The following is a 12,445-nucleotide window of genomic DNA, read 5'->3' as shown; positions in this document are numbered from 1 at the left end:
TTATCGTATATACATAAGCAGTAAGCTGAAGAAATAGTTTTTCTGTCATGCTCAGAAACAGTACGGCTGCCATATAAAATTAGGTGCTGTCTGCGCTCGGTAGAAGCTAAATCTGAAGTTAATACTTACACAAATAGAAGGCAGTCACTCTGTATTTAATTCTTTTATAGCCAATCCGGATGAGAAGTGACACCTTCAAAAGCAGTTCACACTTAGTTTTCACACCATGTCGATTCTCACATCAACGTCTCAGAACAATGTTCTTAATCTGTGTGAATAAACATAATAAACAACTAAATGTTGGGCAATGGCAAGATGTATTTAACAACTGTCATACCAACTCTACACTAATATCGGAGCAGAACTTTGCGGGGAGGAAAAAAAATCTGTACGACGAGTGAAATTAAAATTCAAGTAAATTAAAATTCACTTCCCGTATGGAGTTCTTCTTTTAATCCTGCAATCTAGCAATGATTAGTCACTAAACCTGAATACTGCAGCAGCTTCAAACAAATAAAGGCATGTAATTCTATTGGATGGGATTGGAAAAAAAAAACAAAAAAAAACCTCAAGTCCTGAATGTATTCAATTGGAATCTTATTTTTTGTCAATATAGTGGGTGTTCACATTCGGGCCCCCCACAGTCATGTTGACTGTTTTCATTTAGTTATGTCCTGTTTCTTCTCTGTCTGCTTTCCAGTGTTTCAAAAGCTGATAAAATGAAAGAGGAGTCTTTTTGTTATGCAAGTGAAACAGTCAGTTGATGAAAATGACAATTGTACACCTGTTGCTTCGTGTCACTGTTTGTTTACGCGGCTGTTTGCTGTGGATTGCATTTGAAATCTTAATTGAATGTGACCATGATCTATCATTAGGCCGTCTGTTTGGAGCAGCGGGAGAGCAGCCCTTCATTGCCTCCACATTGTCAAGTGCCTTCCCTCTGGTCAACCACCCAGCCTTCGGAGCCCTCTACACTGCCGGAGCGGGCAGGCCTGAGTTTGGAGGCCTGGGCTCGCTGGGCATGTCAGCTGCATTGGCTGCCCACCCCCAACTGGGAGCCCTCTCCGGTAGGAACGATGACATTTGAATTTGGACGGCAATTAGCTGAAGGCGAATGTCCCTTTAACCGTCTCCCCCCCACCCCCTCTCCGAACAGAATGGTGGCGAGCCGCTGAAGCCCATGGACGAGGAGCTGCTGCCTTTCTCCCCTCTTTCATAGGCTTCCCTCCGTTCTTCACCCCGCACATTCAGCCCAATCACAGCGCCAGTCCCATTCAGATCAGGATGCCCAGCAAGAACAGCCATACCCCGCCTAAAGGTACAGTATTGTCCCGAAGACACTTGCTCTGCTCTATTTCCTTTCTCAGTCCCCATCTGTGGGTCTTCTTCTCCCTCAATCTAAATCCACTTTGTCCTATGATGGGATTTCTCTTTTCCTAGACAGATTTAATGACTTTCAGTCCTCACTTAGTGATTCTGTTAACCTCTCTCTCTCACGCTTCCCCACGATCCCTCTCCTAATCTCTGGTTCTTGCACTCTTTTAATTTCACAGTATCTTTTAATTTATCTTTTATTATGTAAACCACTCATGTTGGGCTTCAGTCTTGCACAGCCAGCACGTTTGATGAGATACATGTATAAATCAATATTTTTATTAGCCTTATTCCATTCTGCAGTTAGTTCCAGATATTTCATTATCGTCTCTCGCAAGAAAAGATGAAGCTGATTAGTAATACAGCAGATCTGTTTTTCGGTTCCTAGGGTTGAATGGATCAGTGAATGGCAGTGGGGTCTGTCCTCCCACCACACAACCAGGGAGCGTTTCTGCGAGTCCAACTCCTGTTCAGGCATCAACCAAGCCGACCAAAAATTCAGACCCCTCAAACAGCCACCGTAGCAGCCCTCCGAACAAACCACCCGATTTGTTAGAAAAGACCATTCAGAGGCCTAAAGAGAAGGTCAGTACTGAAATTACATTTCTCTCAGTGAAATGAACATGCAAAATGCACATGTCATGCATTATAACAGTGGAGCTGATTCTCACTGTGTTTTGCTTTTTGTTTGGTTTCGCTCAATGCAGAAGGCACGAAAGAAGCAGACAGATACTGCTTTGGCAAGCAACAGCGAATCAGGCACATCTTCAGACAGTTCAAGTGACGGCTCCCTCAGCAGCGATCTGGAGGACTTAGCAGAGGATGATGAGGACGACGACGACGACGACGACGAGGATGACGAAGAAGAGGACAAACAGAGCGAGTTTTCAGACTCTGAGAGGCGCACGAAAAAGAAAACAAAGGTAAAGAAGAAAAGTTGGCAATTAAAACTAAACTATTACCCAGAATGTGGAATGAATTAAGATTGATGATCATGCTATAGTAATTTTCTTTATCACAATTTTTTTTTTTTTAAATTTAATTTCCAACCCAGGTTTTGATAACTACTACTGGAACTGCAAAGACTGAAGCGCAAAACAAAAAAGACACCCAGAAAGTCTCCTCCACCCCCCCAACCCTGGTGCCCATACCCTGCTCTGTCTCCCCTCCCGCCTTGTCCCAAACATCCCCACTGGCCGTGCACGGCTCAAGATCCCGGACGGAGGGGCAACAGCAACACTTCAGTGTGATTCAGTCCACTGGCCTGGCTGCAAACTCAAAGCCCCTGGCGCTCCTCTCGCAGCCCCGCCGAGAGTCGTCGCCGTCTTCCTCCCCCATCGCTCTCACCACTTCTCCAAAGACGCTCTCCAGCGCTGCCTCTCCCAAACCTCCCAAACTGCTGCCCTCCTCCTCCCCGCAGCACCTGCCCCTCTCCCTCCGCTCCTCCCCTAAGCCTCTTTCAGTCCCCTCTCCTCCCCGCTCAACTCTCCCGCTGTCTACCTCCCCCAAACCCTTTGGTTTGACCTCATCTGTAACAAGCTCCCAGAAGTCCTCGCTGAAGCCACCAAAGCTCACCGTTCCTGGCTCCGCCAAATCCAACAAAAGGAAACTGCTGGAAGCTTCACTTGCGCAGATCAATGAGTTCAGGCTCAAACAGGTAAGCCAACCTGATAATAGCAACTGAATAATGCTTTTTTTTTTTTTTTATTGTGTCCAAAAGCAACATCACTGTCACATTCCTAGCTTATTGTTGGATGTTGGCTGTAAGTTACACTTTCAGCTTTAGTCACCAAAATGATTCGTACCCAAAAGAGAGGTGGCAAATGACAAGTATTTTTACTGTACTAACAAGTACTAACTCCTACTAAGTAGAAGATGTTTGTCCTTCTGGACTCATTTTATTTATTTTTCTGAAAATGTTTTATTTATTCCCTTTACTTTTGATACGGCGTAATTATCTGTACTCTCTACTACTACCTGTACACATCATATAATTTTAAAACTGGCTCATTGCATTTTATTTAAACTCTCTGGATAGTAATCCAGTTCCAGTGAAAGGATAGAAGCTGCTGGTGATGACAGTTATCTATTTTGGATTTTAAGGAGATGTTGAATGCCAGAGTTGTAAAGTTACGTCCATAATGGTTTAATGCCAATACTTTATTTTTCCATTCCAAAGAAGTAGTGTTTTAATTAAATACAGCTCGTTTAGAATCTTTTTTTTGCTTGACGTTGAACCATGATGTGTATTATTACCAATTACTCAGCTGGTGTACGTCTGCCCTACAAGCGTAGTTTGACAATAACAATAGTTAGTGAGGCTGCACAGCGGTGTGGTGGTTGACACTTTCCTCACATAGCAACAAAGGTCTTGGTTTTTGCGGTTAGGGGCCCAGCTGTGTGGTGTGTGCATGCATGTACTTGCATGGGGTATCTCCCAGTATTGCGGTCCCCCCCCCACACAGCCCAAAAACATACATTTAAGGTTAATTGGTGACTCTAAATTGCTCGTAGATGTGAAAGTGAGTGAGTGAGTGTTTCCGCTGTGATGGTCTGGTGACCCGTCCAGGGTGTTTCCTGTCTCTCCACAGTCAGCGAGGATGACCACGACCCAGATAATGATAGAGATGAATTTATGAATGGGTAGTAGTAGTTGTTGCTGTAAGATCTGGATATACTTTGACAGTAATTGACGTGAAACAATGTTTTCTTTTTTTCTTTTCTGGTGGTCATTTATCCTATCGATTTCTGACTTGGTGCAAGCAGCTATAGAAGTTACACCGGTGAGGCTGCAGACTCAATTAAAAATGAAATCATAACATTGACTGTTGCAGTACCTCTTCCATGCCAGGCTGGGATTTTACATCAGAGACAATCATGTTCCAAATGGCCTTTTTAAAATTAACATGGCCTTGAGCAAAATCTTCCAGCTGCAGACGAACATTAGAAAGTTGTTTTGTGCAACTGATCTCCGAGACTGCGCATTTGAGTGAACTTGTAGTGCATTGGGAATGGATACTGGAAGCCACGTAGATGTCGAAGACGTTTAGATATATTAATAGTTAATGCCTCCAAATGTTTCCATTTACACGTCGGGTGTGAAAGTCTGTAGTATCTCTGCTAAACTCAGACGAGGAACAAGAACAAGAATAAGTGATTGTTTTCTGCTTTAATTAATGAGTACATTTGTACAAATGGTTAATTACCAAGTTGTAATGGCCACTTGGAGTACTCAAAACATGCACCCTGGGACCATTTGTCACTGATATCCTTGAGCCTGGCAAGTGATGCTTGTAGTGATTCGCACAAAGTAATATAGTGTATTCACAATGTGCTGCTGAAATAGGTTAGATTCTTTTACTGATCACATCCTACGATGGTTTAATTGATTAACAGTGCAAGACTTTATTCACGATTTCGCCCGGTTACCTGGAATTTATGTGCCAATAGCAGTGTCTCAGCAGAAAGCCCAACTCTTACAGCTCATTAAACATTATGATCCATATGCATACATGATTTTCTCTGTGTTTTTAATTATTAACAACGGTTGCATTTGCTCAACTGCTGTTGCAAATAGCTTGTTGATGAAACAGTTAATGATTTTTGTCACTTTAATATTCTGAGGCAGATGTAGACCGTGCAGAAATCCCACTGTATTATTTATGATTTTGGTTAATTTAAATGAAATGTTGTAAAATTGACATTTTTATTTGCCTTTGACTTCACAAATTCTATTCCTCCAGATGAAATATGAATGATCAATAAGCTAAACCAATTGAGATCCGTCTGTTCTATGAAAATCATTTCCCATTTTGGTTTCACCACTCCTGAGAAGTTTACAACGAGCTAAATTCCCCCTGTGGTTTGAGCACTGTTACTGTATTTCATGGTCTGTGAAATTGATTTGTTTCACTTCATATCACATCCAGTTGAAAGTGCAACATTAAAGTCGAACCTACCTTTGCTTAAACACAGAGTGAACCAAACTTATCAGTGTATGGGAAAAAAATAAAATAAATAGAAGCCAAACGTTCCCAGCTGCACGATGATAATGATGGAGCTTTTCAAATGTGCAGACAAGTAATTACAATTTTAGAAAGATACACATTGTCTCTTTTGTGAACTTGGTTGAGAACAATGGCTTTCGGTTATTGCATTTTATGTTCTTTTTGTTTCCCCAAAAGAGGCTTAGACACAGTTAACTGTACCAGTGTTCAGCATTGTAGTTTTGTCACCTGCTCAAACAATCAACAGTGATGGAAACTGACAGCTAGAGCAACTCCACTTTGTCCTGTTTCTTTTCCATTTTTTTCCCTAACCTTTCTTTGTTCCTCCCATTCTGCATTTCCCACTCGGTCCCTCCCCCTGACTTTCTTTCTCTACTTGTGCTCTCCTCCTTCTGTATTCCCAGACTCTCATGTCCCAAGGGCAGACGTTCCCAGCTGAGCTAAAGAAGCAGCAGCAGGGGCCAAACAAATCTCCCAAGAGGACATCTCTGTCTTCATCACCATTGCCACCCGTTCCTCCTCCTCCACCCCAGAACAATCACTCCAACCTCTTCCTCTCGAGTGCCCTGCTGGGGCTCCCTGAACCTCATCACCCAAATGGAGTCATCCAAAGCACCACTCAGGACGCACCTTTGGCCCTCATCACCAAACCTCGCAAAGACTCTGCCCCTCAAGGCAATTCTCCTCAGCGCGACTCGGACCTTGGGTCGATGCCTGTCAATCTGAGCACAGGGGCAAGTAGGACCCCAGCAGCCGCCCATGCTGGGCCTCCGTCACAGCCCCCCACTACCTCACCCCATGCCACTGGTCATGGATCCAGAAAGAACAAGACTCCCAAGGTAAAGGGACAGACCCCGGGGCCAGGACAGGGACAGGGACAGGGGCAAGCGGACCCTTTAGCTGCCTGGAAGGGCTTTTCTCAAAACCATCTGGTACAGTCTCTTGTAGATTTGTTTCGGGGAGGAGAGTCTGGGATTGGGATTCCTGGAGTCAGTATCCCTGGAGTTGGAATCCCCGGGGTGGGAATCCCTGGGACATGCAACCCCACAGCTGGTCTCCCCGCTAACAAGGAATCCGACGACTCAGGAGATGATGACGACGATGAGGATGACGACCTCGAAGAGGAGGAGGAGGAGGAGGAGGAGGAGGAGGACGAAGAGGACTCTGATGACAGTCTCTCAGGTTTGTACCTTCTGTGTGCCTGAATGAATGCAACTTTCACGTTAAAAAAACAACAAAAAAACTGTAATGGTAATTAATTATAAAACATTACCTACAATGTAGTGGTGGACTGTTCTTCTTTAATGTCTTTTTAAGTTTCTAACTTCCTACCCACCTGGTGTCCTGCCCTCCTGTTTCAGAGTCTGACAGCAACTCAGACAGTGACATATCTGGAAAGAAAGCGAAGGAGTTAAAGCTGCTGCCGTCTGGATCTTCTAAGAAAGAGATGACTCCCCGTAGGCTAACCAAAGGCGCAGAACTACTGAACACCTCAACCAATCACACCGCCACCAGCTGCTCCCCTCTCAATCTGCAGGTCGTCAAGTCGCCCACCATTGCCACCAGCTCCAGTGCCTTGGCCTATCACAGCTCTCCAGGCTCTTCGTCCTACAGCCTAGCCTCTCCTTTGGGTAATGTCTTTAAATTCCTTGACGCTGAAAGTGTGAAAGTAAAACGTGAGGGGGGGGTTGTTTTCGTGTCATTGATTTATATGCTGTAACACAATAACGCTGTAACGTTCCAGATCGAAGAAGCAAAGAATGCTGTTTAGAGCAGTAGCTTTGCATCAGGTGATTCTGAAGAGGGATTGTGGCTTTAACTGAGGCAGGAAGAAGGCAGTTGGTTGTCATAGCTGAGTAAGAGCTTTGAGGTCCTGTAGGGGCATGCCTAAGTGCCCTGAAAACTTGTTTGGCACTGGAGCAAGGTTCATTTCCGCCTTTTTCAATGCGGCCATATTACCCAGATCACAAAAAAAAAAAGACACGTCTAGCTCGTCAGGAATGTTTTAAACAGATATCTCCAGTCTCTCTGTCACTGAACAATTTTCCTAACAATTCTAGTTTTGTTTTTCTCTAGTTGTAGTAGCATATGTTATGGTTCCACAATCTTTACCTATATGTGTGATCACTGGTGAGTTCAGCAGTTTTGTTGCAGCTCCTTTTTATGCATTTTTGTTATGAAATTTATATTTGAACTGTCTTTTCGCAGGCTTAGGAAAGAGGAAGAGGGTGATGGATGAGAAAGAGTTGATGATACCTCTGGAGTTGGGGTGGGTACAATTGACAAAAGAAAAAAAACCTCATAAAAAAATGATTCACTTCACATTATGTTGATGTTTCTGTTGTTTTCACGGTGCAGTTCACACACCCAACTGTCAATTGCACTATTGTTTTTGTGAACACCTGCCTGTGTGTGTGCGTGTGTGTCATTTCTTTGAAAAAAAAAAAATATATATATATTAGGTGGCGGAGAGAAACCAGAATCAAATCAGTGGCTGGACGTCCCCAGGGCGAAGTGGCCTATTATGCCCCCTGTGGCAAGAAACTGAGGCAATACCCAGATGTGATGAAGGTACCACAACCTCACAGCTCAACTTTGTAGTCAATGTCCCTGATACAGAATGTGTTTGAGTAAACAGATGAGCAGTTTAGTTTGTATCGTGGTTTACTGTTGGAGTCATCGTAGGCAAAAATGTTCATGATTTATTTTAAAAGTACGCCTTTAGTAATATTTGCTGAACTGCTCATCCACATTACTCAAAGCAATGCTTTTGTATCAGGGTTTTATATATATATATATTTATATATATATATATATATATATATATATATGCTTCTGCTACAGCTGCACTCCAACCCCACCTCCCTGCTTTCTCTGACCCTAATAGTGAGAGATGATATTCTTAGATTCACTTCTTGTGCCACTTTTTCCCCCCCATCTTTCCTCCTCCCCCCCCCACCCCCACCCCCCAAAACATGATTAATGCTTCATGTTGGGATGCACAACTTTGGCCCAATTTGTACAGCATATTATAGTGCATAATTTTCCTTGTTTGCCTCTTCAAAGTTCAATCACACGTATTGTCAAAACCGCCTTTGAGGGTGGGAGTGCAGACAAAACCTCTAACGCAGTAACGCACGATCACTGCTTGTCAGTCAGGCAGTAAAAGCCTACCAATGCCAGAGATAAATAAGAAAGGGCCTGAATTGTGCACCCCAAGGTCAGAACCGTTTTTTCTCTCCTGAGAGCTTTTGCTCTTTTTTTTGTCCCCTGGCTTTTATAATGATTAGTAGCACTGCACAGATGCACTATAACTGTAGACTCCCTTCAATCTAGTGCCTCCCAGTTGCTTTTCATTGTCGCTAATTTCGCAAAAAATTTTTCTGCCTAAACCAACGCCATTATTATTTTCTCTTCTGTAGTATCTATCCAGAAATGGAATAAGTGGCATCACGCGCGATAATTTTAGCTTCAGTGCAAAGATAAGGGTTGGTGACTTCTATGAAGCCAGAGAAGGACCCCAGGTGACTGCCTTTCATCTCTCTCTTTCTCCCTGATCCCTGTTCATCTTTTCATCTAGCGGCAGGCAAAGCTTCATGCAGCAGTCACTGTCAGGGCATGGATAGGAATCAACCAAAACCCTCAGTAGTCCTAGTTCATAGACCTCTCACTGTGCATGGAGAAATGTAATAATAAGCTGACATTACTTCCACAGGTGACCAGTGATAAATGCCATGTTATTCGTCTGTGATTCAAAGAGATTAACTAGGAAAAATTAGGTGTGTGCGTGTGTGTGCGTGTGCGTGTGCGTGTGCATGAGTTATTGGAGTCAGAATAGAGAAAATTCTCCAAAAAAGAAAATTACAGTGCTGAGGGAAAAAAGAAACAGATTGCATTCAGCTAAAAATAGATGGTCAGAAATAGGAAAAGAGTGTTCTTTTTTTTTTTTTTCACCTACCGTTCTGTGTTTTATTTTAGAGGTCAGAAAATGCAATCATGTGTGAATTAGATATAAATACGTGTTGTTGTTATCGTCTAATGATTAAATGATTCCCTGACTAAAATTAAATGACGTTCACCAGCAAGTCATCCATTATTACATCTCAGCCTGTCCCTCCCAATCTCTCCATATCTGCTTTTTTCCCTCTATCTCCAGGGTTTACATTGGAGCCTCTTAAAGGAAGAGGAGGTCATTCCTCGTATTTTGGCAATGGAAGGTCGTAGGGGTCGCCCCCCAAATTCAGAGCGTCAGTTAGCAGGCGAAAGTGCCAAAGGCAACCGACGGAGAAAGGGGCGGCCCCCGAATGTGGGCGATCCGCTGGTGCCCGAGGGCCCCAGTCCCAGCGAGGTCAAACTCCTGCGCAAGCTGGAAGCTCAAGGTTAGCAGAGGAAATGAGCCCTGAAATATGTTTATCCTAAGTGTGTGTGTCATTAATCAGGAAGCCATTATTCAGGTAGCATGAGCGAAAGAAGATAGGTCCTTCAGATTTTTAGTTTTCGCAGCAGCCAGTGTTGTTTTCTGTTGTGCTTTTTGTCAGTCAGCTCAGATTTATGTGCCATAAAATAGACACTTTTATTATGTAAATATATTGTTTGAGGTTTTTTTTTGTTTTGTTTTATCACCTTTTTTGTAAAAGCATTTGTGCTACTTAGTGTAAATTAGCATTTGCTTGAGGCTGGTGTCATTTGAATGGTCCACTTGAAGTTTTTCTTTCTTTCTTTCTTTCCCCTCTGTATAGAAATAGCTCGACAGGCTGCCCAGATGAAACTGATGAGAAAACTGGAAAAGCAAGCACTGGCCCGTGCAGCCAAAGAGGCTCGGAAACAGCAAGGTAAGAGTGTGCAGGCTTATTTACAGGCTGGTAGACGATAATGTAAAAGTCGGTTGATCACTTCAAACTACTTTTGATCTAAATCAATGCAGTAAGGACAAACACCAGCAGGGCCGCTGGGGTACCGGGACTCTGATGCTGCATATACAGCATCTGTTTGAATATAGATTCATATTTATTTTCATCTCTTTAAAGCACAAGCTTTAATCTTCTTTCTGCTCTAATCTTTATTGTACTGTACGTTTTTTTTTAATCCTTGTACATCGACATGAAAATAAAAAACTTTGATCAAAGTCCTAATGCACTTTAGCCTGTACTTATATTCAGACCAGCAACTTGACATGCTATATATATTCAAAATGCATACTATACATTTCAAGTGGATGAAACCATTGTTGTTTCGAGCATCAGAAATTAAAGAAGCACTTTGAAGTTTTGAAGCTGATAAAATATCTCCCGTATGGAATAAGTTACATGCACTCTAATTTCAGTGACACCGGTGACCTGAAAACTAACTAACTGCCTTTATCTAATCTGTTTTATCTGTATAAATCCCAGCACCACACTTTTGACCCAAACAACTATCGACCTACTGTGTGCCCAAGCTGTCCCGTCTCTCCAAAATCCTAGAATCATTAGTCAGCTCACAGCACCATGGCCGTGGATAATATTGTCCATCAGCCACAACAGTCTGGGTTTAGACCTGCTGCAGCTGTTGTTGTGGATGGCTTTGTGATCCCACTTTGTACAAAACAACATTGTGATGACCACAGCGTTTTGCTTTCCGTGTAGGTTCAAACCATGTATCTTTGACACGCTCTCTGCAGTTTTTGAAGTCCCTGGCCGATAGATGAATGTTCCCCCCAAGGATCAGTATAAAGCTCCCCTTAATTTATTTTGTACATAAATCTGAAATAGTAGCACTGTAATGACAACTTTATTGTAAATCCCCCCCCTGAAAACTGGAATCCTTGAAGCTACATGCTGCATTTTATAAATGCTTTGTCTTCACTGTTTATGGTAAAAGTTGTTCGAAACATTTCAAAAGACTGACTAACATTGATTGGCTCTTTTCATACTGATATCAATAAACAATCAAAATAACTATACTCAGAGATCTCCTGTAAATCACCGGAAAGCAATTAGTTTGCTATCAACCTCTGAAAAAGTTGGATTGTGTTTTCATCTATAAGGCTCTGACATTTAACATCCTCACTTCAGTTCATAAGCAATAAGTAGGACACCGGACCATGAAGGTGGCGAGCTTTGAAAGCTTTTCATGTGAAAGTCGTTATCGGAGGAAAGCACGACGAGCCTCACCAGTAAAACAAGCAGCAGTACAGTGTGGAGTTACATTCTCACGCATACGCCAACATGCTTTAAAGCATCACAAATTGAATTTTATAATGGTATTCGTGACTCTTACAATTAGTGGGCATGTGCTGGTTGTTTTGAGTTGATTGATTTATGAGGAATTACGATATGATCTATTTGTGTTGTTTATTGTCAGGTGTTCGTTAGGGCTCAAGTTTTTATGAGAGTTTTTTCACAAAAAAAAATTATACTTAACTTTCCTAAGTGTCCAGTTAATAAAATTCTCCAGATGTAAGAAAGATTGAAACCTGCTGCTGCTACAGATGTGGCTGACTTATTTAATGGAGAAAAAAAACAACACTGAGCTCTGCTTGGTTAATTTATTCTTTCAGTTATTTCACTATGCTTACATTTATGATGTTAGAATGGCAAACATCTGAAATGTAATTCAAATACTGTTATTTATAATATTCCATATTGGTTTATATAATCTATTATCACGATGGTATTTTAATGAGCTTGTCTACATGCGTCACGCATGTTTCCTGTTACTTTGTTTTAGCTGGTGTTAATTGAAGTTCTCAAGCCTGCCTTGTAAAGTGAGTCGTGATCGAATAAATAAAGTAAAAAAAAAAACAAAACCTCTCTTACAGACATGAATGCAGTTGATAGCTGAGCGTTATAGGGGATGTTTCCCTGACACTAATGTAATTCTGACTTGACTCTTGCAGCTATCATGGCAGCGGAGGAGCGAAGGAAGCAGAAAGAGCAGATCAAAATTCTCAAGCAGCAAGTGAGTATCCGTTTACCATTTGATATATTCATATGTGTAAAATGAACTCAAAAGGGAAAAAAAGCATTGGCATTCTCTCAACGGACTTTATGAAGTCGTCACCAGGAATGGTTCACCAGCAGTCT

The 12,445-nt window shown here is 42.3% G+C and overlaps 1 protein-coding gene across 7 annotated transcripts in view; it reads left to right on the top strand.

Moving 5' to 3' along the window:
* baz2ba (bromodomain adjacent to zinc finger domain, 2Ba) overlaps nt 1-12,445 on the top strand; it is a 68,005-nt gene that overhangs the window by 39,743 nt on the left and 15,817 nt on the right. For all 7 annotated transcript variants that reach the window (XM_080495286.1, XM_080495288.1, XM_080495291.1 and 4 more), the window contains 12 exons: nt 876-1,067; nt 1,157-1,318; nt 1,763-1,959; nt 2,082-2,297; nt 2,429-3,031; nt 5,786-6,563; nt 6,743-7,012; nt 7,590-7,650; nt 7,844-7,952; nt 9,538-9,760; nt 10,121-10,213; nt 12,259-12,320. In XM_080495286.1, coding sequence (XP_080351412.1) covers nt 876-1,067; nt 1,157-1,318; nt 1,763-1,959; nt 2,082-2,297; nt 2,429-3,031; nt 5,786-6,563; nt 6,743-7,012; nt 7,590-7,650; nt 7,844-7,952; nt 9,538-9,760; nt 10,121-10,213; nt 12,259-12,320 — 2,966 coding nt within the window. The remainder of the gene's footprint in view (nt 1-875; nt 1,068-1,156; nt 1,319-1,762; nt 1,960-2,081; nt 2,298-2,428; nt 3,032-5,785; nt 6,564-6,742; nt 7,013-7,589; nt 7,651-7,843; nt 7,953-9,537; nt 9,761-10,120; nt 10,214-12,258; nt 12,321-12,445) is intronic.

Source organism: Blennius ocellaris (genome assembly GCF_963422515.1).
Source record: "Blennius ocellaris genome assembly, chromosome: 1".
NCBI classification, from domain to species: domain Eukaryota; kingdom Metazoa; phylum Chordata; class Actinopteri; order Blenniiformes; family Blenniidae; genus Blennius; species Blennius ocellaris.
This window is presented reverse-complemented; position numbering and strand designations above follow the sequence as displayed.